The 25348-nt window shown below is 40.4% G+C and overlaps 1 protein-coding gene across 1 annotated transcript in view; it reads right to left on the reverse strand.

The window, feature by feature from the left end:
• Positions 1-5749: 5749 nt before the first annotated feature.
• EPAS1 (endothelial PAS domain protein 1) overlaps positions 5750-25348 on the reverse strand; it is a 42027-nt gene continuing 22428 nt past the window's right edge. Inside the window, exons 9-18 of the mRNA XM_009578482.1 lie at positions 19459-19565; positions 14423-14570; positions 13448-13656; positions 12936-13123; positions 11927-12037; positions 9749-10233; positions 8487-8610; positions 8279-8396; positions 7531-7713; positions 5750-6783 (exon numbers count right to left, since the gene is read on the reverse strand). Coding sequence (XP_009576777.1) covers positions 6632-6783; positions 7531-7713; positions 8279-8396; positions 8487-8610; positions 9749-10233; positions 11927-12037; positions 12936-13123; positions 13448-13656; positions 14423-14570; positions 19459-19565 — 1825 coding nt within the window. The 3' untranslated portion in view covers positions 5750-6631. The remainder of the gene's footprint in view (positions 6784-7530; positions 7714-8278; positions 8397-8486; positions 8611-9748; positions 10234-11926; positions 12038-12935; positions 13124-13447; positions 13657-14422; positions 14571-19458; positions 19566-25348) is intronic.

Below are 25348 nucleotides of genomic sequence, written 5' to 3' on the forward strand. Positions count from 1 at the left end.
CTCTAGGGCACCCTGGAGTTCTCCAAGTTCTGAATGGCCAGACTCTGGAGTGAGTGCATAAGGATTGCCCAGGGCTGAAAATATCAGGGGATACACAGCTGGACTTGGAAATCACACCCTAAGCAAGCTTGCTGGTGTCCGTCAAGCACGTAGCAGCACCTGGAAGTGCTCTATCAAGTGTATGCACCTCTATCTCAGGCTTAATTTTTGTCCTGAACACAAAATCATTTGTGTGGGGAAAGGTTTGGGGAACGGCAAATATGGATTCTCTTCCCACTAGTGTTAGCTCTATGGTGCTGATAGGACTGAAATAGCAAAACCATACTGCTCCTCTTACAGCTGGGAAATTGTTCTGGCTTTATAGACAGGGTTCAGCCATCTGGAGAAATTGCTCAATTCTGCTCTCATTTCCAAAACTGCAGGAGAAACTATATGTACGTCTGAAATTTGTTAGGATTTTGCTCGAAGCACAGCGTCAAGGGGATGATGAAAGAGATACAGCCTGTGAGCCAGCAGAACCTTTTTCATCCACACCCCACCATCGCTTGCTTGAGTAGCAAATGGAAACAGCCATATAATAGCTAAGGAAAATGTTTGAAATTAATTGGTGGTGCTGTTGCAGCTCTCAGCCTCCTGTGACTTGAAGCATTAAATCTGCTTTCATGTCAGGGCAAGGATTGTGGTTTGTCATGCCCAGCAGCTAGAGCGGGAATGGGGTTTGGACATTTTCAACATGCACTCAGATCGAGAACCGCAGAACCTGAGGGTCTGGGCAAAAAGGGTTGGGCATCTGGCTGATAGTTGTATCAAACACATGGCCAAAGCAAGGGCATGACCAGAGAGAGCCTATACTGGAAGTCCCTGAATCCATGGTAAAAACTGCTGCCTGCAACGAGGGGCATGTAGAGATGGGCAGGTTGGAGCAGGCTTGTCAACCTGTCAATGAGCTGGGGAAGGGGATGGCAGCAGGAGGCAGAAACCAGAATGATGAAACCAGGTAAGGACTAGGAGCTAGGAGGAGAAGTGGGATCGGGGTTAGAGGAAAGGCCAGGAATCAAGGCTAAGCAATAAAGGTTGCTTGCTGCAGCCAAGAAGCACTTTCAGCTGTTGAGAGACTGGAGGACTTTGCATGTTTGATGGATGAACAAGCCATCAAGCTGCCGGCCCTGTGTTGCTGTGGTTTATCTAGGACCTTTGGTCCTTCTGGAACTACGTGCTGGAGAGTGACAGATATGCCTGGAGGAGGTAATGCTTGAGGTAGGTTTCTCCTCTGCCACAAGAGACTTCACTGTCGCTTTGCTTTTGCCAATACTGTGAGGAGACAGGGCTTCAGTCGCTAGAGCTGTGGGTATAATGCTTTTTCTTGCAAAACCCAGCCAGTGCCAGTCCTTCGAAGACCAAGAGTCAGACCCCAAATCATTAGCTTAAAATGTAATTTTAAAAGATATACCTGAAGGGTTTCACTCTTGTTTTCTGGTGCCGGTGCCTTTGAGAATCTAGCTTGCCAGCTTTGTAATTCCAAGACCTAAACACAGACTTTTCAAAGGGGGAGTTTGGGGGGTTGCTTATTTTTCTTTTTTTAATGAAGCTAAGGGGAATTGGGATTTTGAGATGCGACCCAAGCCTCAGCAGTCCTTCCAGCCACAGTGGTTAAGATGCAGCAATTCCCATAGCAGATAGCGCACGAGGGGCTCACCGCTGCTGTTGCCTCCAGCTGCCTGTTACTGTCCGGTGTCAAAGGCAGAAGTAGCTGGTACCAGCTGGCTTGCAGGTAGTCTTTGCAAGCCAGGTTCACGCTTGTGCTTCTGTTCCCAGATGCGGACATCTTAACCACGTGCCACCACATTACGAATTGAGGCGTGACTGAAGAGAATTAAGTAACTCCTTGATTACAGGAATTTAGGACTTCAAGGAAAATGTTCCATGTGAGACTTGAGGCACATCACAAGCTGCCAAAAGTGCAGGCTGGCTTCCAGACAAAAGAAATGTCAGTGACGCTTCCAAACTGAGTAGCTAAGGTTTTTCTCACTTTTTTTTTTTTTTTTTAATTTGAAGCCATTTTTAATGTGAACACCCAAAAATGGGGTACATACCAATTGCTAAAGCCTTCCTATGATGCTTTTGTAGCTTCAGTTGACTAAGGAAAGCAACAACAACGAACAGAGCCCGAGGGAGCGGGAACCCACGCCTGCCTTCCCTGCAGGCGAGGGTGAGCTCACAGGGCTCGTACGCAGCCCCAGATAACCGAAGGGCGGCTGTTGTGCTGAGTGCTGGCTTGCGCCAAGGGAGCAGAACAGGGACGTGTGACAGATTTTGGTGTCCTAAGAAAATATTGTTAAGGATTTTCTTTTTTCTTGGAAATGGTTTCTTCCTTTCATTGGGAAGCCTATAGTAGGAGAGTTGGGGAGAAAAAAGAAAGGTGAATATTTCCAGTTCTCCACTATAGCTCCTAAAATCGGTGAATAGCTTTATAAAGCTCCTCAGGGAGAAGTAACAGATGAAACCTTAACCATCTAGAAACAGAGCGGTTGTGTGTTAGACTGAGTGCTTTCCTGTGCTCTGCCTACTGTTGCAAGTGTGATGAAGGACCTACTGTCCACAGATCTCAGTATTGCTTAAGAGATGGTGTCTCGACTGAAAAGATAGTTGGACTTTGCTCTGAGTTATCTGGGCTTTTTTTTTTGCAGTTTTATTGGTAATCATAAAATATATACACACACACACACTAGGATGTTGAGAGTTTCTTATAGTATTTTGTTATAGCCATTTGGTCAATAAACATTGTGAATCTTAACCTGCATGAAATCTATGGTCTAGGAAAAACGTTGGCTTGATCACGTTAGAAAGATGATAGACTTGAAAATCAGTGGGAGACTGAGACCAGCCCTACTCATGAGTGTTTGGCAAAACTGCCTGATATTTCAGGGGAACACAGTGAGTGTTGAACAACCTAGTTGTGATCAGTTCTGGCTATGCTGTTGGAGATGCAAGATCTGATGCCAAGAAACGGTGCTTTTAGGCAGTGAAAGATGACGTACGCTTAATTCTAAGCACTTCTGCTGGCCTACTGGGGAAAAAAAACACGCAACGTATTTAAAAAGCTGTAATTAATAAACCCCTGTTCGGCAGCACAAAGCTCAGCTATTGTGCAATCTAGGTATTATGTTTCTGGCCAGGATTTCGTTCTTTTGGGTACATAAATTGCAATGTCAGAACTTAGCTAGCTAGGACATTCATATGCATTGGGGGGGGGGAAATCTCCACGAAAACTCACTAACATGAAATGTGTTTAGCTGTAGTAGAAAGGGGATGGCGGGGGGGGGAGGGGGAGCAAAAGGTACTACTAGTTCCTTCAGCCACTTTAACATGGGAGTGGTGAATGCTTGACTTTCTTCGGAATGAGTGTGAGATACCCCAATAGTGCCTAGCTGCACTATTTTATGGTAGCAGTTAGCGATTACAACCTTTGAAAGCTAGACATTGATCTCAATACTTAAGAGATTGGCTTTTTTTTTCAACCCTCAGTTGGATAAGGATCTGACATGCTGAGTTAGTCTTTGTCCAAGTGTCCTGAAGATCAATGGGATGCTTTACAAGGGAGGGTAACAGGCACACCACCATTCACTCCTCACTGCTGGATGTTGCGTGATTATTGTTAATTATAGCAGATTTAGAAGCAAGGAGTTACTTTCTAGGCCTGCTGAGCATCCCATCTAGAAAAGGAGGCGATGATAGCCCACTGATGCAGATTATTCAGAAGATTCGCCGTTGTTTGAGAAGGTCAACGGTGTCTGAGCACGGTGTGTTTCAAAGGCACTTATCAGAAGGGTCAAGCACCAGCAGCTTCCACACAGTCCAGTCTGAATTTAAGTGCATGTTTGGAAATGACTTTCTTAATGTGTCTGTCTTCCTACAGCGTGACCAGTGTTATTACATAGGCAAAACTGGCAACTTCTATATGGAAAAGGATTGGCATGTTTAACAACAGCATTGCGATAAAGGACTGGGTGGGTGAAGGACAGGGTTGGATGGGGGAAAGCCCATTACTCATGGGCTTGTCAGGACTGCCAGAATATGATGGTGATGGCTTATTTTACTGCCAGAAAAACTGATGTGGGGAGCTGGGGCAATTCAGCCTCTAAAATGTCATTTTGTCAACTTTTTTTTTTTTTTTTTTTTTTTTTAAAAAGGGTAGCATTACAAGAGGCACCCTCAGCTCCTCAGACAGAAATACACGTTTGAAAAGGAAGCAGCAGCCTGAACCATAGGACATGTTTCAGAGGGGCTGTCTGCAGGGCATTAATTCTCCATTGGAGGAAAGCTGGCTAAACTCTACAAAAAGGTTGGTGGTACAGACCTTTGGCAAGCTACTTCCCAGCTCTCAAATATGGGTACCTTTTATTTGTGCTGTCATTCTTCAAAGATCAATGCAAACCTTTATTTTCTATAAATAATTTAATAAATACTTTTTGCTTTACAATGATACAACAAATAACAAATTCATAGCAAACGAGTCACAAAGAATTTAGGATCAGTATACTTTAATAAGGTATCAGTGTCAAAATACATTTCCTTATCAAGTTAAAGTTCCCATACAGTTATAATATTGTCAATAAGAATTCAGCAATATAGATTATGAAATAATTATGATAAAAAGTATGATTAATATTAAGACATGGAATATTTTTTCAGAGTGTTTTAGTAAACTGTTAGGGTATAACATTTTTAATGCTGAAACTACACAAATAAGAAACAGAAGAGCAGTATTCAAGTGTCTTTAATCCTTGAAGCCTTTAAGTCCTTGCCACTGCAAATTTGTCAAGTCTGGCTTGCCAATTTTCATTAGATTTTGATGCTTACAATATATTTTTGGTAATAAACTCTTGAAAGATTGCCTACAATAGGGACTATACTTTTTTTTTTTTTTTACATTATGTACCAATAACGAAAGATCTTCTAAGTATGTGTGGTTAAGACTCACTTAACACAGTGAACTTGGAAGTGCTCGATGATCCAAGGCTCCCTCTCTGCAAGTGTCAGTGCATGATATAAAGCAATTTTATAAACCAGGCTTCAGCAGAATCAGAAGTCTCATAAGAATATGTCTTTGTTCTAAGTTTCTAGGCCAGATTTTTACCTTTCGTACATTGCCACTGTTCCATTTTCTTCAATGAAGCTACGATGATTTATACCAGTGGAGGAAACAAGATGATATATCCCAACATATACCTAGGTCTGTATGTATTTTAAAGTCAGAACTGTTCACCTGCCTTTTATTACTTTAACATTTTTGCTGTTTAAATATGTTGTAATTTAAACTTTCAAATCTCTTTGCCTTTGAAAGCATTCAAAGCCTTATTTTTTAAAATATGTGCATGACAACTAATGATAGTTGGAAAGGAGCTCTGAAAATGTTTGGCTGCCTTTTAATGATATTTCAGCTACTGATTAATGTAAGGCAAGTAAAAATGATAGAGCCCTGCCTGCCAGCTATTCAACTCACTACACAATCCTTAATTCTTTTTGTCTACTTATAACTGAGTTAGCCTAATATGCTGGGAAATAGTACTTTAAGTTTTAGTTTTAATGATTCAACATTGCAATTATATTGCTAGCTAGCATGCAAAATGAAAAAGGGTAACATTAATCAGAGGTGTTAGAACTGGCCACTGGTCAGAATCCTGAAATATCAGCAACACCATAACAAATACTACTAGTTCTAGCAGAAACAGCTCTTAAAGTTGTTGTGTCCTAGATATAGCAAAAGTACCAAGAGATGATTAACAACTGACCCAGAGAGAAGTTAAAAAAAAAAAAATCATCTATTTTGTGTAAAAAACAAAGGGAACAACAAAAACAAAGAACAAAACAAGAAACCCCAACACAAACGAAACCACAGGTCTAAATCCTCCACTGGGGTAAATCTGTAGGACTCCCTTGGCTGGAGAGCTAAGCCAGGTTAAGGCAGCTGAGAATGTGGCCTGCTTCTGAGGAAAAAAGCTTACAACGTGCAACTTTCACAGATACCCACAAACATTGCAGTTCACCCTTCACATTTCTTTCAACAAAGTGTGTAAAAAATGAAGGGAAGGGGGAGTGGCGGAAGGCTGGGATTTTTCCTTAGTATGCTTTTCCAAAAGTTATGAAAGTCACAATACGATAAATGCTGGAAAACAGAAAGACTCAAGGGATTTCAATTTGGCAGATCAACAAAAACCTGTGGTTGGAGATCAAATTTGTTTCATTCATCTTTGGCAATAAAAATAAATCTTTGCTGTACTGCAGCCAAAGTATCACATGATGAGGCATTTATACCACAGCTTTTTATTAGCATGAAATTTGAAGAAAATTTCAGAGTATAAATTACAAGTAATGAGATAAGGGGAAGGGTAATCAAACTCTCTAAACAACACTTTAATTGCAATAGAGAAAATACAGTAGATGTATTTCTTTAATATGAATAATAAAGTGAGTAACTTCAAAAGGCCACTATTGGTAACGTGGACAGGTTCAATATCTAAGTAAAATCCTGTAAAAGTGTATTGGTATTAGAAATTGTCTACTTGCAAAAATATATTCAAAAACTGAAGCTGTTTTGAACAGTATAGGCCAGGGAATATTGCAGGATCGCTCAGGTTGCCTGGTCCAGTGCTCTGAGCAGTTCACTGCCCTGCAGAAGTGTAGAGCTGCCCAAGACAGGGACGTTCACCTCACAGTCATATCTTGTCAACTCTGGCAACAAGTAAGGTTCAAAGGAGGGCCCCAGCAGACGACTGGTCATACCTGGAAGAGATTAATGAAGTAAGTCATGGTGCTGAGACCAGAGAGACAGAGAGAAGACTTCTTTCCTCTCCTTTCTCTTCTGCTTATACCAGTTATAATTTCATTTTGTGTTTATGTCAATATGCCTCAAACCACCAGCAGTTACAGGTTTCAGAGCAAACCTATGCATCGCTCTGCCTTAAACTGTTGCAAATGCATCACACGAACAGGTGCAGTTTTTCACCTCCACCCCCAATTTAGACTGTTCTGAGAAAAATTATATTGGTGCAGATAAGGAAAGCTGTAGTAAACAACACAGTTTCTAAATTGACAGCCACTCCGCTTTTATATTAAAAGGGACATATATATGTCCCCTTTAATTACTTATTTTAACTTTTAGAAGGCACGTGTTAAGACTCTAACCTACAAATCTCCCATATCAATGCTGCAGTGAAGTTGTTTAATACAATTTAATCAATTCCATCACAAGACAAGAGTATGTATGGAGGATGACTGGACCTCCAAGGTAAAAATGTATTAAGTTTAATTGAAATGAAGGGCAAAAAAATTTTTCTTCATATATTACAAACGTAAACATTAAAGTTTCACACTAAACAACAGAATAAATTTTTCATTCTATGAAGCAATGCATATTTGGCTCTCGGTTTATCATCCTCCTCCATATTCTTTTAAGTGTTTTCTTTCATGGAATCCGTACTGGAACTAAATACCAAGAACTTTCCAATTTCTGTATTTGACAGTTCTTACCTGACGCTTTATGAGGTGGTGGCTGGACAGTATAGTCCTGATAATGGGAACTGTAAAACGGAGGGGGAAATGCTCCTGCTTTCAAATTCTCACCAGGACTGCCACAGGTGGGTTGCTGCTGCTGCTGCTGCTGCAGTTGATTCATTGGTTGGCTTAGACCTCTTGAGTTACAGACAAATTCATCTGATTTACATAGTAGGAGGAAAAAAAAAAAGTTAAATTAAGCCAGTGTAGTAGATAATACTAATTCAAAGCAAAGTGATACTCGGTCACACGGCATAGGCATACCTACATCTTGTCACAAAGGAAGTCCAGAAAGCACTAGCCTTCATAGGCATACCTACATCTTGTCACAAAGGAAGTCCTAGAGCGCTAGCTCTGGAAGTAGTACTGCACCCAAGATATGCTTGTGTAAGGAAACACAATGTTGTAGAGAGAAAGTATCAGTTCTGGCTCTCAGATGTCCGCACCTTGGATCAGCACGAGGTAAACTCATCTCCATTAAGCTAATCTCTGCTACCTCCAAAGCAATGGTGTGAACATACATGAAACCATCTCCCTAGTAGTTATCAAATGTACCTAAATTGTTCAGCTCTTAGTGATACAATCTGATCTTTAATTTTAGCTTAGTATAATATTTACAGAGCTTATTTACATTTCCTTTTCAAAGAGTTTTTGTTTCTATTCAACCTGTCTTAAAATTGTGTTTCAATACTTAACATTGCAAAACCACTTTCTTTTCTCTTACCAGTAAGAACACTTGTGCTGAGAGACTTCTTTTCTGTAACCAAGGAACAGTTTTCCCCTTTGAGAAATTTCATTCTCTTCCACATTAGGTGAGATGGGTTAATGACAGATGGATCTCCCTAGAATGCGAAGAAAAACAAAACAAATAATTACACCAGTGACCATGGTGAGTCCAAAAGTTGTGAAGGGGACACATTTTTTATAATTACCCCACTCAGCTGTTGCAACGCTTGTTCTTCATAATCCAGTTGTCGCTTCAGTTTCAAACTGTTAGACAGAGCAATTCTTGCCGGGTTTATATCTATGCCTCGTTGCCCAAAAGCATCTAGGGGCCTGTTGAGAAAAGATCTCTGGGTGAGTGAGCAGGGAGACAAATCTAAATGATTCTGTTCATTTACAGAAATTCTTCTTTCATTTAAAGACATTTAAGGTGTCTTTGACACATGACAGTGGACAGACCTTAAACGTCAAATGTTTTTATTTCCTTTTGTTAGTCATCCCACAAGCTTTGGAAACTTTTGGGATCAAAGACTAATGAAAGTCTAGCATAAACAGCCTCTAGGAATCTCCAGGCAGACAAAAATGCTGTGGAAAAGAAAGTAATGCGATTTTTAAGGATAGGATTTTGAGAGCCACACCTGTCCCCTTGCTTTGCATACTAAATATGAACACACAGGTTGCTCTTTGGGGACAAACCCTCTCTTTCCAGATGCATATTCAGATACTGGTATTTCTGCCAACAACAAGAAATCCCAGAAAGCAAACTGCAGGTAAACTGCACGGCTTCATGTTTTAAAATGACCATTGCTATTTTATGTACTTCCTGAATGTTTTAGCATGACCAACACCAAAGACCCACACTCTGCATGCTACCCAAGAGCTACAGAGAAACTTCTAGCTATGATAGGAAACTTCTAGGACTGCAGCCTCTGATCCACATCTCATCCCATACTGTTCACATGTGTAAGAAGGTGATCAAGGCAAAGAAGGGCTGTAGAAAAAAACCCCTGTAATTTCAAATCTTAGTTATAATATTTACATGTGCCAACAATAAACATACTGTCATCCCTCCCTCTCCCCTATTTTCTGTTGTGCAAAAAATATGTGCAAACTAAGAAAGTATGCTTTGGTCCCAGCTTACTGCTGGACCAGTAAGCCTTTTCAGAATTTTTTTATAAGTCCATAAAGTCAACCAGGCTTTGCAAAATTGCTTGGGTAATCTTTACCCAACCAGCTGGAAATCCATTCATGCATCCTTACAGGTAGCAAAAAATTGGCCCACTTCTGATTTCCCTAGACTGACTGCTGCTGGGAGAGCACCACACTAATTTCCCCAAAAGTGCAGTCTGATGCCTATCAAAACAACTATTCCAGCTGAATTGAGAAAAAAGAATTTTTCAATATTACAACGCCCCCATCCCCCAAAATCTTTTCTGAGTAAAATACATAGTCATACCCCAAAAACTCTTACCTTTTTTTATATATGGGCATGCTGGGAGAATGTATTGGTGGCCCTGAAGGGGAACTTGATAGGGATCCTGAGTATTTATCCATGAGTCTCCATTTAGCAGGAACATATTCTAATGGGGGATCAGGTGGCCACTGGGTGTTTGGTCTTCCTCCCATCGAAGACAGGGGAGTGCTGGCTTGGTCGTGGTATGGTAGCAGTGATGACCTACTCACATGGTTGAAGAATACCGATGACAGGGACCCATGACCAGGGTTATTGTTTTTATTTGATAGCTGTGGGCAATATTTCTCTGGGAGGAACTGATTCTGTGAAGCAGAAGCAAGGGGTTGGAAGATGGTACTCATGCTACTTAGACTCTGCTGGGTATTTTGTGCACTTTCAGAGAGAGGACGTTCTTCTTGGCAGATTGGGCTGAGCTGGAAATCTTCTCCATCCATAGGAATGTAAGGAGCCAAGGTTTCAAGGTCCAGTTCATTGAAGTCAGTCTGCACAAAAATAAATTAAGTTGATAAAGAAACTAAAAGTTAGTAATAGTTGTGGCAGTTAGTGTGACATGAAATACTAGTAGATGTGAAGCCAGAAAATCACTGCCAAATTTACCTACATGAAACTGGCCAGTTCCTATTTAAAGATGTCTTATTTCTATGACTAGCATACATGTTCATCATATCATCATCAGCAAAGTAAGACAGCAAACTGAAGAAAAAAAACTTCCAGATAAGCAGTATTTGCTAAAGCAGCTTGCATGCAGCCGGCAACATCACTGTGATCTGAAGTACATCTTGTGTTTCATTAAGCTTTGAATAACTTGTCTGCCAAGACTCTACAACATGTGGCATGTAGTTCAACCTCAGGCTTTTCCATGCTACAAAAGAAAACACAGCTTTCTTATAATCCAGCTACATGAAAAAAATGTGTCTAAAAATGCAAAAATTTTAAAAAATGTAGTTGGAAGGACACTGTTGCACTTAAATCTGTTGGTTTTTTTTTTCCTTGGAGAACTAGTCATATTTAAATTCATTTCTCTTGGCATTTGACCAGAGCTGAACAGAGAGGGAAATGAATGTTGGCCCACCAGTCAGCTCATGACAGGGGCACTTTTCTAACACTCATTTTTCCCACCAGACAAACCTGCTGATGTGGTGGGACACACCTGTGAAAGCAGATGCTGAGTCTGACAAAACTGAAGTTTGCACATGTCAAGTCTTGCACTGAGTTTGATCCTGATCCACATTTTCCTCCGATCTGTCCACTCTTTCTGTTGCTTTCATTGCTGTTTCTATGTCCAAACTTAGATGAAATTTCTTTAGGATAAGGACTACAGCCTACCTGTATCTTACTAAGTCTGCAAATTGCACTGGTAAGTTGAGGGACCTCACTTGGGCCCAAATCACCCCAAACTTTCCATAGGATTAATAGAAGAAGATGGGTGTAAGGTCTGAGCTGCCAGCCAGCAATGCCTATTCCTTTCTCTTAACTATTAAGAAATATAAGCTCTTGACAAGGGCATTTCAGTTAAATACCTAAAGTTAGGTGGGCTGAATCAGGCCTACACCTTTTATTCACTTAATGTAGTGTTATAATAGTGGAGGATTAAGAGAGATATTTATAGAGGGAATTTCTAATCAGATTAGAATCCAGGAGACTGATATTTATGTTACTTTATGTGCGAGTAATTGTCATATCTCTCCGAAATCCTCCAAGAGGTAAGACAAGAGAAATATATCCAAAATGACAGTTTTCATTTTGTAGTTAAAGGAGGCATGTGCTATGAGGGCCATTTCCTTCTCACTTTGAGGTTTTGCAAGAATTAGTTTATTTATATTTTGTTCTAGAAAGGATGTTTACTTGCTAGTCATTAGGCCATATTTTAAAATGCTGCTGCTTATATTCCTTATCCAGTCTACAAAAGCTTCCAAATTCTGAAAGCGTTCTGCTTCTTCTTTCTTCTTAGCAGTGCTACCACAGTGACACCCTAAGGCACTTGCTTCAGAGAGTTAGGGATAGAAATTTACACCCCAGCTTTTGAAAGTGTATATTTTTGTTAGTGTTGTGCATCAAAGTTTTGGTGTACATGTGCAAATGCAGTTTGCATGTATGTTACTATATCTGCATCTGTACTACCTGCTAGCAGGGGACTGATTCTTATGGCTTTTGAAAGAGATACTAGTTCCTTACCTGGGAGTTGCACTGACTTTTTGATTCTGTGTCCATGGCAAAGAGTTTTTCAATCACCTCAATCTTAAGATCTTCATCCACAGAACTGTAATAATCTCCTGGGCTGCTTGGCTGCACAGAAATAAGAATTTGCTATAAGCAGCACGACAACCACAGTATTGATTTAGCATCGTGCAGTTTATACTGTGCTATTCAGTAACAGATCTTTCCTATGATATCAGGCTGTATATAATAGTGTCCTCAGAACCCAAAACTGTCCACTTCTATCATATGCTTTTCTCCAACACAAGATTACTTGTCACTACACAGTTTGAGAGCTATACTGATTAACAAAGGCATCCAATACAGGAACCTAGCTGTCATCTTAGTTTAAATGGTTTTTTGGCAACTCAGACCAGCAACATGAGATGTACACTATTAAATACTTGAGTCAAGAAGGGAGACGCTTAGCACTACCTCAATGTCTTTATTAAAATTGGACATCCTCTAGTAAAGGCTGACTAAGAGTGGCTCCAGCTCTTGGGGGCAGTGCCCTGAAAGCACATTCATTCTTTCAGTGAGGAACTCCATGGAGCTGCTCTCAAAAGCCTGAGTTAGGTAAAGTTTATGTACTAGAGACTATAGCTTCTAGTTAAGAAACAGAAAGAGGCCATATGGGTCTGGGGCAATGTTGCTAGTGACCACACCATTTTACATTGGCTTTTTATTTAAGGCTAACTCCGTGAAAGGTGGTAGCATGTTCTTCTACTTGTTGTTTTATAGTTTATAGTAATTACTGACGGACAGCTGGGAGAAAACAAGGATTGCAATGTAAAGGCAGGATATAGTTCCCATTTGATGTTTTTGCTATGCATGCTTAAGATATATGCAGTACAGGAGGGATATAGATACACTGGGCCTTGTTAGCAAGCAATGAGATGGAACTGCTAACATGAAAACATCGTTTACATATATTGATGGGACTTATATACAAAACGTAACATGCTTTTTTTTTAAAAGCTCTTCTTACCGTGGAACAGCTACTGTTGCTGCTTGCACTTGGAGTACTGCTGCCAGGTGCAATCTGAGGCATTGTAAAGGATGGTATTGTCAGTGTTTCACCTTGAGCAGCGTGGCTTTTCACTTCCACTGGCCATGCTTGCTTTGGTGTCAAAACAGCACTGGTGAAGGCAGGGGCTTCCTCAAACTTCTGTGTCCCTGCATGGAGTTTTAACAATATTAATCGATGCTTTTAGGTTGTGCTGTGTTATGATATAATTGCAGCTATTCATTGAAAGTAAACACTGCTCCTAGTTGCCATGACAATAAGTTGGCATAGACTTAATGCATGTTGTTTAGTCAGCAAGAAAGCCTGATTCTGCTCTCATTCACAGAAATTTTCCACTCGTGTGAGCACGTGGGGTCTTAGAGCCATTACTCCTGATTTGTACACACAGCAAACAGACCTTGTCTGTTAAGTTTCTAAATGTAGGCTCGTATGTGGTTCTTTGTTGCACAAAAATTATTTATACAAATACTAACCAAAATCCAGGGAAATAATGGCATCGCCAGGTGTTGGTGCCAGCTGAGCAAGTTCCTCTGGTTCCTCCTTTAACTTAGTAAACAAGAAGTCGCTCTTCTCCGTGCCGGGGATGCCGCTCTCATAGGCGGTGCTCATCGTCAGCAGGTGAGGCTTGAAGAGCGATTCCGTTTGGTCCATGGAGAAAACAACATCATTCTTCTCAATTTCACTAACAAGAAAATAGGTTTTAGGTATTTTGCGCTCTAAAAAAAGATGATGTGGGTAATGTAGGCAGTACAAACTCTCTAAAGCTGGGGCCCATGCAAGCGTTTTGACCTCTCTCGGTCGCATGCCAGGCTCTCGACAGGCGAGGCACAGTTCCAGCGTTGCTGAGCACCACCATCTCAGATGACGCAGAGAGTGTGGTCAGGACTTCTGTGGGAATACTCAGGGCTTTGTTGCTCTGCTTTTTAAAGGGATGTAGTCGAGGCTATAATGACCCAGACTATCACTCAAATAAGTATTTCCTATTTTGGCCCCATCTAGGATCAAAAATGCTTGAGTTTTGCCAGACAGAGGCAAAACTCCTGATTGGTCCTGATTTTTGAGGCGGAAAACAGCTTCTCCTAGCAACATAAGATACAATTATTACTTAATTTTATCCCTCTGTCACAGCATTAGAAAACCAAAACATATTAGCAGTTGTGTTACACAATAAAATCTTCAGTGCAGGCTTTATGCTGTGTTGTATCAGCAGAGCAGCCGCTCTGCAGAAGAGAAAAGCTGTGGTGGTGTATTTCAACAGCGTGTATGGGAACGGGCATGCCACATTTTTCATCGATGTCTAACATCAGTAAACAAGACTGAACAAACATGACTAAACTGATTTCAGAATAACAGCACTGAATAAATAGACCCTTCAAAAGTTCCTCTGATTATTGCATTTCTTCCAGCACATGAATCCATACATGGTTTTTCTGTCCTGTAGAACTTACCTCAGCACGTAGTTGACACAGACGATACACTGAGGCTGTAGGTTGCGCGTATTGTAAATCACTGTTCCTTGAGTCTCCAGCCATACGTATCCACCATGCTTGGCAAGCATACGGTACTGGCCCGTCACTACTTGACCTTTTGTACACACTGAGAAAAGGGGGCAGAGAGATATAAATAATGCAGCAAGACAGAAACGCACAATATGTAACACTTGTTTTAAATAAACCTGTTCTGAGTTTTCATTATGCAAAACTACACTAAGACATTTGTTATCAAGAATGCTTAACTTTGGAAAAATTTGGCCATTTTAAATATAAAAGGGGCTGTTAATTTGAGGTCTCAAGACACCTTGCATTTGAGTTCTTTAGATGGTCTGAGTATTCAGATCAGAGTGTGGGACTTTTTTTGCATTTAATGTGAGATCCTAATTGCCCCCCAAAATAATGCCTGCTGACTGCATGTTTCTTGAAAGTCCCTGTTCTAGAAGTGCCTCGGTTTAGGATCTCAAATTGATCTTTAGAAAAGTGAATTTATTTAGGTGATGGATAAGCCCGAGTCAGACGATTTAAAAGCTATACTCACAAAAAATTTTAAAAAATCTCCTGGTTTATATCTGTAGATATCTCTTTTTATACCTTAGCATTAGGAGCTGGAAATATCAACACCACAAATAAAGTGAAGGTGTCACTAGCACAGCATTGGTCTTAAGAGGCTCAGGAAGTAATACCACTCTTAAAAATTAAGAACAGTAAATAGGAGTGTTTTGCCTAGGAGAAAAAATAAAGCTGAACTACTGTATTTCTCTGTTTGAACTGTGTTTTTCGTCTGCAATAGCTTGAAATTAGCAGCCTAGAAGGAACTAAGACTCATGAGACAAATCAGATAATGTTTATTTAACTCAAAATGTTTTTTTGAACTGGCCTGTGTTTCTCAAACTAAACTGACAATAGTACAACTCGGGTTTAAAGCTTCATCTAGATGTTTGAAGGGTGAAATCCACCCCCTCCCCCCAGTATTTTATAATATTTGAAAAGAATGAGTTTTCAATATAGAGCTTTGGACTTCTGAGATGTGAAGTTTTATGATGTCCTGGCTGTTGTAAATCCTTTCCTAAAAGCAATGAATATTGTCACGCAATTCACAGTTGTCAGCTGAGGAAAAATATTGTTGATCAATGGCAATAAAATTAGGGCTGGAGTACGCAAGCAGTACTCGTACTAATAAGAGTTTGTAGTTGTAAGCAGACACAGTCACACTGAGTGGCAAAAGTAGGAACTGGCTCAACTAAACCTTTGAGTGCATTGGCAATCTTTCCTTTTAAACAGCTTTTATGCCTGAAGACAGTATACCATCAAACTAATGCCCTAAAAATAATGCAATTTGACTCAGTAAGGCTGGGAACTTGATTCTGCAGTCTTTGTACAGAAAAATTCCTTGTGAATGTGGTCATTAACAGAAGGTATTTATTGTCAATCTCTCCTACATCACCACCATACAAATGTACAAATCCAGGCCTGTGAAATGCAACAACTGTTTTGCAGATAATTGTTGCTGTGTTTATCCTTCTATCTCTGAAGTTTGTTTGTTTTCTTCCTAGGAGTATTTAATCATCCTTCATTTAATTTATTTAGACAAAGTAGAACATTACTTTTATTGATTAAATACTTCTGGTGGAACAAAATCAAAAGGCTTTCATTTCAAAGTGTTTTAGTGACTGGACTGTTCTGCTCTGCTTGTGAAACATAATTACACTGCTTCCTAATCATCAGCTCATCAATAAGAGTCACAGTGTAGGCGCCTGTTACATTACAAAGAAGCTTTTTACTGCTTTAATCTTTTTTATTATTATTATTCAAAGCATGTCATGTTCTGATATAATAAAGTACAGCAGAATCCCTCCGTGGGGTAATCTCATAAATTACTAATACACCCATAACTACTGACTTTGTTATGAACACTACATTTAAGGTTCTGCCTTCAGAGTGAACTTCTCACTTTTTTTTTTTTTTTTAACATATACGTTACCTGTATCTTTACAGAACATCTCAATGAAATAGGGTCCAATTATATTTCTTATCTTTGGGTGGAGAAAGGGGGAAGGTGGGGATGAATTTAATTGAACACAAAATTTGTTTCTTAATTGCTGAGAGACACTTGAGAATATGATTCACTTGAAAGGCTTGTTGAACTTCTGCTGCGTACTACCAAGTGGCAGGTCCCAAATGGTGACATTCAGCTCCCCACTGAAGTCAATAGCAAAATTCCCACTGGCTTTAATGGTAACAAGACCAGACTTTAAATGGAAGCGATTATAGATTATTAATTGCTGAATTGGAAAATATAGCTCTACAGTCAATCTTTTGTGCAGATTTATGTAACAAGACAGAGATTTTCATCTTGCTTGCGTAACATGTGAAAAACTGGGTATGCTAAATACTGCCAAATGCACTCAAATGCACATCCATTTGATGGTGACTAATTAAGACTTTCGTACTCTATATGCACTATACTTCCAGCCAAGAACACAAACGCTATTGTGGCTTGCTTGAATGTGAGGTCGTTATTTAACTTCAAGAAAAAAACCCCAACCCTGCAGTACAGTAAAACTGCAATAAGCATGATTTATCACTAAATTAGAAGGAAGGAAAGGGAAGGAGTTCTGTTTCTATCCAAGAGACTCATTTGAGGTTTTTCTCCCTCTCTCTCTTCAAACTTCAGTCTCCTTCCTCTATTTCCTATGCATCTTTACAACACTAAATGGTTGGCACTGTCAGAATTGATGACTGCACTATTGCATGAATATATACATAGCATATTTCTAATAAAAATAATTGTTTAATAAATACAAGTGTGCTGAACATGAATTTTGAGGTGGATATTTCCATGTATAAATGACCATGGCCAGGAAGAACTAGTAAGTTCTGTATAGCTACATGCTAGGAAGAACTAGTAAGTTCTGTATAAGCTATATAACTGCTTGGTTACCCTGTGCATTAGAAAACATCTCAATAGCACACATTATGAAACCTAGGGATTTCCTATTTGGAGGGCTTATGTGTGTTTTCTCAAGTCACAGCTTGCTGTCACTTTGCCTTTGTGGTTGTTCTCTGAGTTGGTAAGAAGCCTGACTGTCCCAGAAGACACGGGAAGTATTTATCTTAGAAACCTAAAAGGGTCAAATTTGCTGGCAATGTAAAGTGGTGGTTCTGTTGTGGGCAACAGCATTTATCACAGCACAGTTTGGTCCCGTGCTTCCAACGGTAAAGATCATCCATGTTGATGCTGTGCTATCAGAAACACTATGTGCCCTTTTCAGTAGGCACAAATGGCATCTAGACATAAACTGTACTCTACATGAGGTGACTCAAATTGCTAGAGTGAGGAGCTACCTCAATCAATGCCTGGTCAAGATGGTTACTAGAAACTGTCCAGAAATCTTTACATGAACAAGTCCCAACTCAGTGGTCCCATTTAATTAATTAGATATGGATAACCAACAAGGGCTCGCTCTCTCTCCTGTTACCAAAGAGATTGCCAGCTCTCATTTCATTCCCTCCCTGGCATTGTCCCAGGGATGCATGCAAGTTGCGTTCTTAGAAATGCAACTCAGCAATTCAAAAGCAACAGGGCAGCATATCCACTGATTTCTCAGGATGACTTTCAATAGCCCAGCATAGGGCACAGACATCCTATCTATGAATATCACTAATTCCTTTTCATTGCTAAAAGCAGGAACACATATTACCTAAAAAAAAATTTTAACAAATACATTCCCAGACAACTCTCTGTAAGTATGGTGTGATTTCTTTTCTCTTTCTCTTTTTTTTTTTTTTTTCTTTTTTTAAAGCAGCTCTGGAAACAGGATAATTCATACCAACACTGTTTTACAGCACACAACTTTAATCACTGCCAAACATTCTTTCAAGTAACATTTCAGCTCAAAGCTGTCCTGAATCCTTGCCATTGGAGCTAATGCATATTCCCTTTTTCCCTTAAGGTCAGACAGTTATTCTTTGCTGCTGCTTTTCTCTGGGAAGCACAGAAATACTTTCTGTAAGTCTATTTGGTGGGCAGTTCCCTACAGACATGACCTAAGTCATGGGCTTTTTTCCTGAGGACAGAGACCTTCATCATAGTAACTAAAAGGTGGGGTTTTTTTTAGCTTGTGGACTCCAGTCTAGCAGCTTTGCTTTGTTTTTAATAAAAAGAGCAGCAGCAGAAGTTTTAGTGGTTCGTTCCTGAGAACTCTCCCAAGCTCTAGTTCAGTGGTTGTGACAGGCAGAGGTGGGAAATGTCATTTGTACATTAGTGCACCATGCTGTCTCCAGCCATAGTGCCAACTCTAGAGACAGAGACTGAAGATTTAAATTCAGTAATTTTAAGACACCTTATGTGAGAGAGAGAGGAAGCATAACTGTGTGGCCCGCTGAAGAGAGGGAGCAGATCTTGGCTCTGATCTCAGCTCCTGGAACGGTTCGGGTACTCGGGTACTTTACATTAAAACCAGCTAAAACTGACAGTTCACATAGGCATAAGAATAACAAGAAGAAGCTGTTCCTGGCAGTATATATAATTTGTATAATGAATATACCTTTTAGAAAGTCTCCTCCTCCTCCTGTTTTGGGTGGGGAAGATAGCTGTTATTTGGTAGCAGAAGAAAGACATTCAAAAAATACACTGCAGTAAGCTCTTCCTACTACCCTTTACAGCTGCTCTTCCTGCTAAGAAGGATAATACCACCAGTAAATGTGCTTCTTGCCAGACTAGCACTGCCTAACTCAGCTTTTCAAATTTTCAGCTGATCCTTGTATTATCCTTTAGAGAGACAGCGATTCTCCTCTCTACCAAAAGTTTAGTTTTCATTATGGCAAAAATCAGACCCTCTGGAAAGATCAGCAGCAGGTTTCAGCTGGACAAGCACAGTAACCTGTAAGCTTTCTTGCAAAGCGTAAACACACACAAGGTGCATTTGCATTTTCAACTACTTATTGAGGTACCCGCAAGCTGTATGAAGAAAAATAAGAATGAGACTTACAGTTCTGGTGACTCTTGGTCATGCTTTCCGAGTCCAAGGCGTGGTAGAACTCATACGCCGAACGGCCCAGCAGCTCCTCTGGATGGTATCCAATCAACTCTGTTATTCTTGGTTAAGAAAAAAACAAATATTTAAAATTCAGGTCGCCTTAGCCTTATGCTTACATGTGCAGGGCAGCTATCAGCTCGAGTCCTTACACTAACAAAATTAAAACCATAATATGAGAAATTCTGAATTTCCAAACACCTTAGGAGCTGTAGAGGACTTCTGATCACGTTCTGAAATATTTCCATGTTCAGAATAAATTGCCTTTTACTACTACTGGAATAAAAATTCCTAGGGATGTCTTTACGTGTGCTGCAAATTTTCCCAGGCCTAGTGCACAGTATCTCTTACAGAAGGTCTCAACTGGAAAACCATGGCTGACAAGCTGTTCTCAAGCTGTCCATTACATGCAGAAACTCCCAACTACCATCATTCAAAATCAAATGCATGTGAGGGGGTAGTAGTTGGCACCATGAGCTTTAAAAGAACGTGTACATTTAAAAAACATACGTAAAAGGGTTAAATCACTACTTTGGGTATTGCATTTAATAAAATAAAAATGCAAAGTGAGAAATTAAGGGCAGTTAAAAGAAAAAAATCAGCTCCTCTACTTAGTGTTTCTCAATTATATGAGAACTTTAGCATGTGGATTAGGTTACTTGGGTGACTAATCCACAAACTAAGTAGGATTTTACACAAAGCAAGCTATGATCTCAAAAACTAGACTTTTTGCAGAGCCTTTCTGAGTACTCAGGCAAGGCAGGATTTCTCACAAGTTCCTGAATAAATGAAAATAGGTCATCAAACTGTGCAGATGATTTTCTCTAATGAGGGGGTGGAAGAAAAGGGTTCTTTTTTCCAAACTTCAGTTTGAAATACCATCACACACAACTTTACAGGAAACACGGTTAGTACAAAAATAATTCAAAAGCAAAGATATCATATCTTCTGGGAAAATAAGGAAACCTTACTGTTTTCCAAGTCAACACCACACTTTTCCTAGCGTTTAAGCTGCAATAACAACCTGCAATGTAGCAGAGAGCAGTAGCAGAAACAACTACAAACCAACTGCTGAGCTGTCATAAAATAAACCTTGAAAAGCCAGGAGGTTTGTGAGGAATGGTCACATCTTGCAGCACGTCACTGCTGTAAATGGTAGTGTGCAAGTTCTATGCCTCATAACTAACTCCCTTGGAAAGGCTTTATCTGCCACCACCACATTTGATTAGTGGCGTTGCTACTTCTAAGAGAGACATCCTCAGGTTTGCGTACTCCCTGGAAGGACAGCCTTGGCCCAGCCCTCCAGACACAGGCATGTCTTTACAAGACAGACATGTAAATGCTGTAAAACAAACAGAGCAAGAGCATGGCGTTCATCTCCCAGATCCCCCTCCAGCAAGGAAGACACAAAAGACGGAGCTATTTTGTGTATGGTTTGAACGCCAAGGCATTGAGTCAGCTTTTCCCTCGCCTCCACAGAACTGTATAGCTCATACCCCTGGGACACCTTGGTTTTGTCACTCTGAAAACTACTCGCTGTCCTGATTTCCATGGAACGAACCTGGGCTTATAATGGTTTAGTTGAGCAAAGATTGTAGTTGGTTTTATTGGGTTCCCCCCAAAGACTTACTCTTCTGTTTATGTTTACAGTTAGACTGACAAAGGGGAAATTCTTGAATCAGGTTTCAAAAAGAGTAGCTTTTTTGACTCTCTTCACTGACAAGCTTCTGAGCTTTTAAATTGCACCCCAGTCAATCTGTAACTTTTCTCTGAAACCATAATTGCTTTTCTTTTTTAACAAAAGCAGAAGTTCTCATAATGAGTTGGTCGTCAGAGCTGAACCATCAGGAGAAAACAAAAAATACAGAAGGAGACCTAATAAAAGTAAGGCTCCCAAAATACAGTTGCTGCTTGCCTTTACGCAGTCAACTGGGACACACTGGTGTAAGTGGCCAGAGGCTTTTGCCAGGACCAGTGTAAATATACAGCCTTTAAAAACAGAAACTATGGCCTTTGGTTATATAATGGCATAGTATCATAAAACCATCCAGGTTAGTTTGGAGCTCATCACAAGGGGAAGGCTTTTAAAATTCACGAAGTTGAGGATTTCCTCTTAATCCAGTCACTGGGAGCTGAGAGCCAAGTGGGGGTTGAGCGGGGAGAAGGACAAGGAAATAACGATAACGGAAAAAAAACAGAAGCATCATGTACCCAGCAGCACCAATGCAAATCCAAAACCACGTTACAGCCTTCATGGATGTCAACAGTGGAACTGAGATAGCAAGCAAAAAATACCCGTTACAGCAGGCTGAGGATGTCTTAACTCTTACCATATAGGAATTGCAATCTCTACACCAAATCCCTATCCCAGTCCTGTAATTCCCCTCTCAAATTGCGCCTCACTGATCAGTTCACAATGAATGTCCTCACTATAAAATTACTCTTCTTGTCATTCCATGGCACAGAACGACTTGTGGTGAGATCCTGCTGTGACAATGTCAAATTTAATTAGATCTAATGTAATCTTGGATGAAAGTCAGCAAGGGGTGATATCTTTTTACTACAACAACTAAAAAATATACAAAAAGATAAGATATCAAAGAGTTACCCACAAACTCCACAACATTGGCCAAATTCTAAACCCACGCCTAGTAACAGTGAAATATCAAGAGTAATTGTTTTAAAATAGTTACTTTAAAAAAAAATAAATGGCTAAACAGCCCCTATGCTCTTGTTAACTGATCCGTTAATCTGTTACCACTATTCAGATGCATTAAATTTCTCTTTAAACACCCCTGGGAGTGAAATGATTTTTTAAAAAATTATAGAATGTTTCTTTCTCCCATCCAAAAAAACCCCTAAAACTGGCTGACATGTTTCCTAGATACATTTTTAAATACCACTATTTTATAACAAAACCCCTCTCTCCAAGAATTGTTAGCAGTATTATTTTTGGGTGCATGAATTGGCAGATCACACCCTCCTTTATTCCTCCTCTGGTGCTACTGACTCTGAAGAGCTTAAAAAAAATCTCCTGGGCTGCAGGGCTGGAAATCGGATTAGCCAGTTCCATGCTGCGTTACGCACCAGGGCCGAGGCGGGCAGCTATCCCCATCTCCATCACACCCGTCCTGTGACTCTCCTGAGACATTCGTGGAAGCAGACTGGCCACAGCTGACAGCCTGAACAGCACCCGGGCCAGAAAGCAGCAAGTGCTTCAGCAAAGGTCTCTGCACTGACCTCACTTGAGCATCACTTTGCCAGTGAGGTGCACCCTCCAAACTCCGCATGCTTTCCACAGGAGCCTCTTAGCAATACGAAATGCCAGGTGAATACACAGAGGACTAAGTGCAAAGGAAAAAGCATCCTACGGAGCTATGAGGAGGAGGACTACATAACTAAGAGAGTCACAGAAATGTATATGCCCCATGGGAACAAAGGGTCATTTACAAAACCTGAGTCCAGAACACAAGACTCCTACTTTTGCTTAGACACCAGACAGAAAATTGCTCTTTGTGCAAGCTGTGGAATGACAAAACTGGAAAACAAACTGTATGGTGGTTTTGGATGGCATTCCCGCCTTGGTAGCCTTTGGGTTTCCTTTGCATTTGTAAAAGCTAAATCGGTGCTAATTAGAAGGATAACAATTTTTGTCGAAGATGACAGGTGGGCTGAGATGCTGTTTATTCTCCCGTTAACCACTCGTTTCTGAAAACACAAATACCTTTAGGGGAATCTTAATTTTGCCAGACTGGCACTTCAGTTTTCTGAGCTAAACTTGTCACCATGATGTACTGAGGTCAAAATCTCAGAAAACACAGTAAAGAGGTGGGCAGTAGCCCTCCGCAGTAGGGGATCTGTCCCAACTACCGCTACTTAAATGCTTTTTGAGCACTACTTCAGTTTCTCTTAATATACCCATTTCTTGGGATGTGGAGTAAAGGCAAAGTTTGGGGCTTCGGGTACACAATGGAGAAACAAGCGATCTGAATCCTATTTCTAGATTTGTACAACTTTGCCCCACTTTATCTCTTTGAGACATGGCAAAGCAAACAAAGCTCACTGCTTCAAAGGCTGCATCTCCTAAGAGATGAGCTATTTCAAGTGTTTTGGTTTTTCTTAAAATTGTGCTTTTCTGTCTCTTTATAGGAGTACAAAGCTTTTTATTGTATACCATTTCTTGAGTTAAAATAGTATCATAAGAACTGTTAGCACTGAGAAGTCAGGCTCTTTGTGAAAGACTGCTGTAATGTTTACTGCTTATAAAAAAAGAGCTGGGTGTATATTCGTCGGGCCGTGTGTGGACTGTGTGCGTGAGGGTGTGGATCTCTTAACAAAGTCTTTCTGTATTCAAACTCTTACCAAGTTATTGAAGTTAAATTGGTCTTGACAGGAACAAACAAACAAACAAAGTTATACTTAAAGCAGAATGAGTTTAAAAAAAAAAAAAGAAAGAAAGAAAAAAAAATGAAGCCCAACACAGCCACTATGCCTGGGTAAAGCACTCTGCCAGCCTGCTAGAGCAGGCTGCAGGGCAGCATGGCAGTCCTGCCAAGTACCCACATTTCCTCTTGAAAATATTCATGGCTGCTTCTACTCTAACCCAGGCCAAAGAAAAAAATAAAATGCCAAATCCTGGGACCCCTGTCCACTTCTTAGAGGGATGGCTGGCCTGGTCAGGTGTATCTGCCCTGCTAGTTAGAAAAATTAGATGGGTACATCAAAAACTTCACCAGGACGCTGTCTGTCCTACTCATTTGGTCTAGCTAAATCAAAGTTTCATTATTAATAAAAGAAGTTGGTCATGTTTTTTCTTAAATATGGCATATACCAAAAGCCAGTTTTGCCAAATGCGGATCTTTGGCTTCAGATATCATCACTTCACTATTGTCTCCATAATGCATTTTTGCTCTGAGCAGGGATGGAGGGACAGAAGGTCCTTTCAAATGCTTATTTGCATTCTCACCTAATTTAAAAACATTCCCCAAGTATAGGTCAAATGGCAAACTGACTTAAACCCTCATATGAGGTCCTGTGTCTGCATATTTCTGTTTTACAGAGACGTAACTGGAAGCACAATACAACTCAGTTTCCTCTCAGTTGGGCACAGCCTGGATCCCACATGTACACTCATATTAGGAGAAACCCAACTGGGACCAGCACTATCGGCATTGCATCTTCCTGCACCATCCTATTCTGAATCACCATACACCCTTCTTCGCTCCTTTTTCTTCTTCAACTCTTCCATTAAAATGTTCCAATCAAGAAAAAGTAAAAAAGACTATAACTAATTGGGTTTCTTGTAACCAGGAACATACAATTCCCCAAAGCAAGCCATGCCTTCCAAGTAATGGAGAACATACGCTTTTCAGCGTGCCGGTGCCAGGGAACTGGTTTGTGACGCAGCCTCTGGAGCCACCGCCTGCACATCTCAAGCCGGGCAGAACAGACTTGTTTCTTTAGCCTTCTCTCATGTATGCTGCCCACGGAATTATGGGCAAAGACCGCTTCTCCCTCCCCTCCCCAGCACCCCAGAGAGGTCACAGGGATGAAGGTGAAAAGCCAACGCCACCTACAATGCCACATTACCCTCCATGCTTTCAAAACCCTGGCCCCCTCCAAAACACAGCATATGCATAAAACAAAAAGGCTGAGACTGCATGTGCTGGGGCATCTGAAGTAGTTTCAGGGTTTTCTATCAAATTCAGATACTGTTTTCACTTTTATTTTGTGAATTTTTTTGCCACAGAAGCATATTACTGCTATTTCTATGCTATTTTCTATGGCCCTGCACAGGAAGATACGTTACCACCGACCCATAGCCCCCGTGGCCCTGCACAGGAAG

This window comes from Fulmarus glacialis, unplaced genomic scaffold (genome assembly GCF_000690835.1).
Source record: "Fulmarus glacialis isolate BGI_N327 unplaced genomic scaffold, ASM69083v1 scaffold32535, whole genome shotgun sequence".
NCBI lineage: Eukaryota > Metazoa > Chordata > Aves > Procellariiformes > Procellariidae > Fulmarus > Fulmarus glacialis.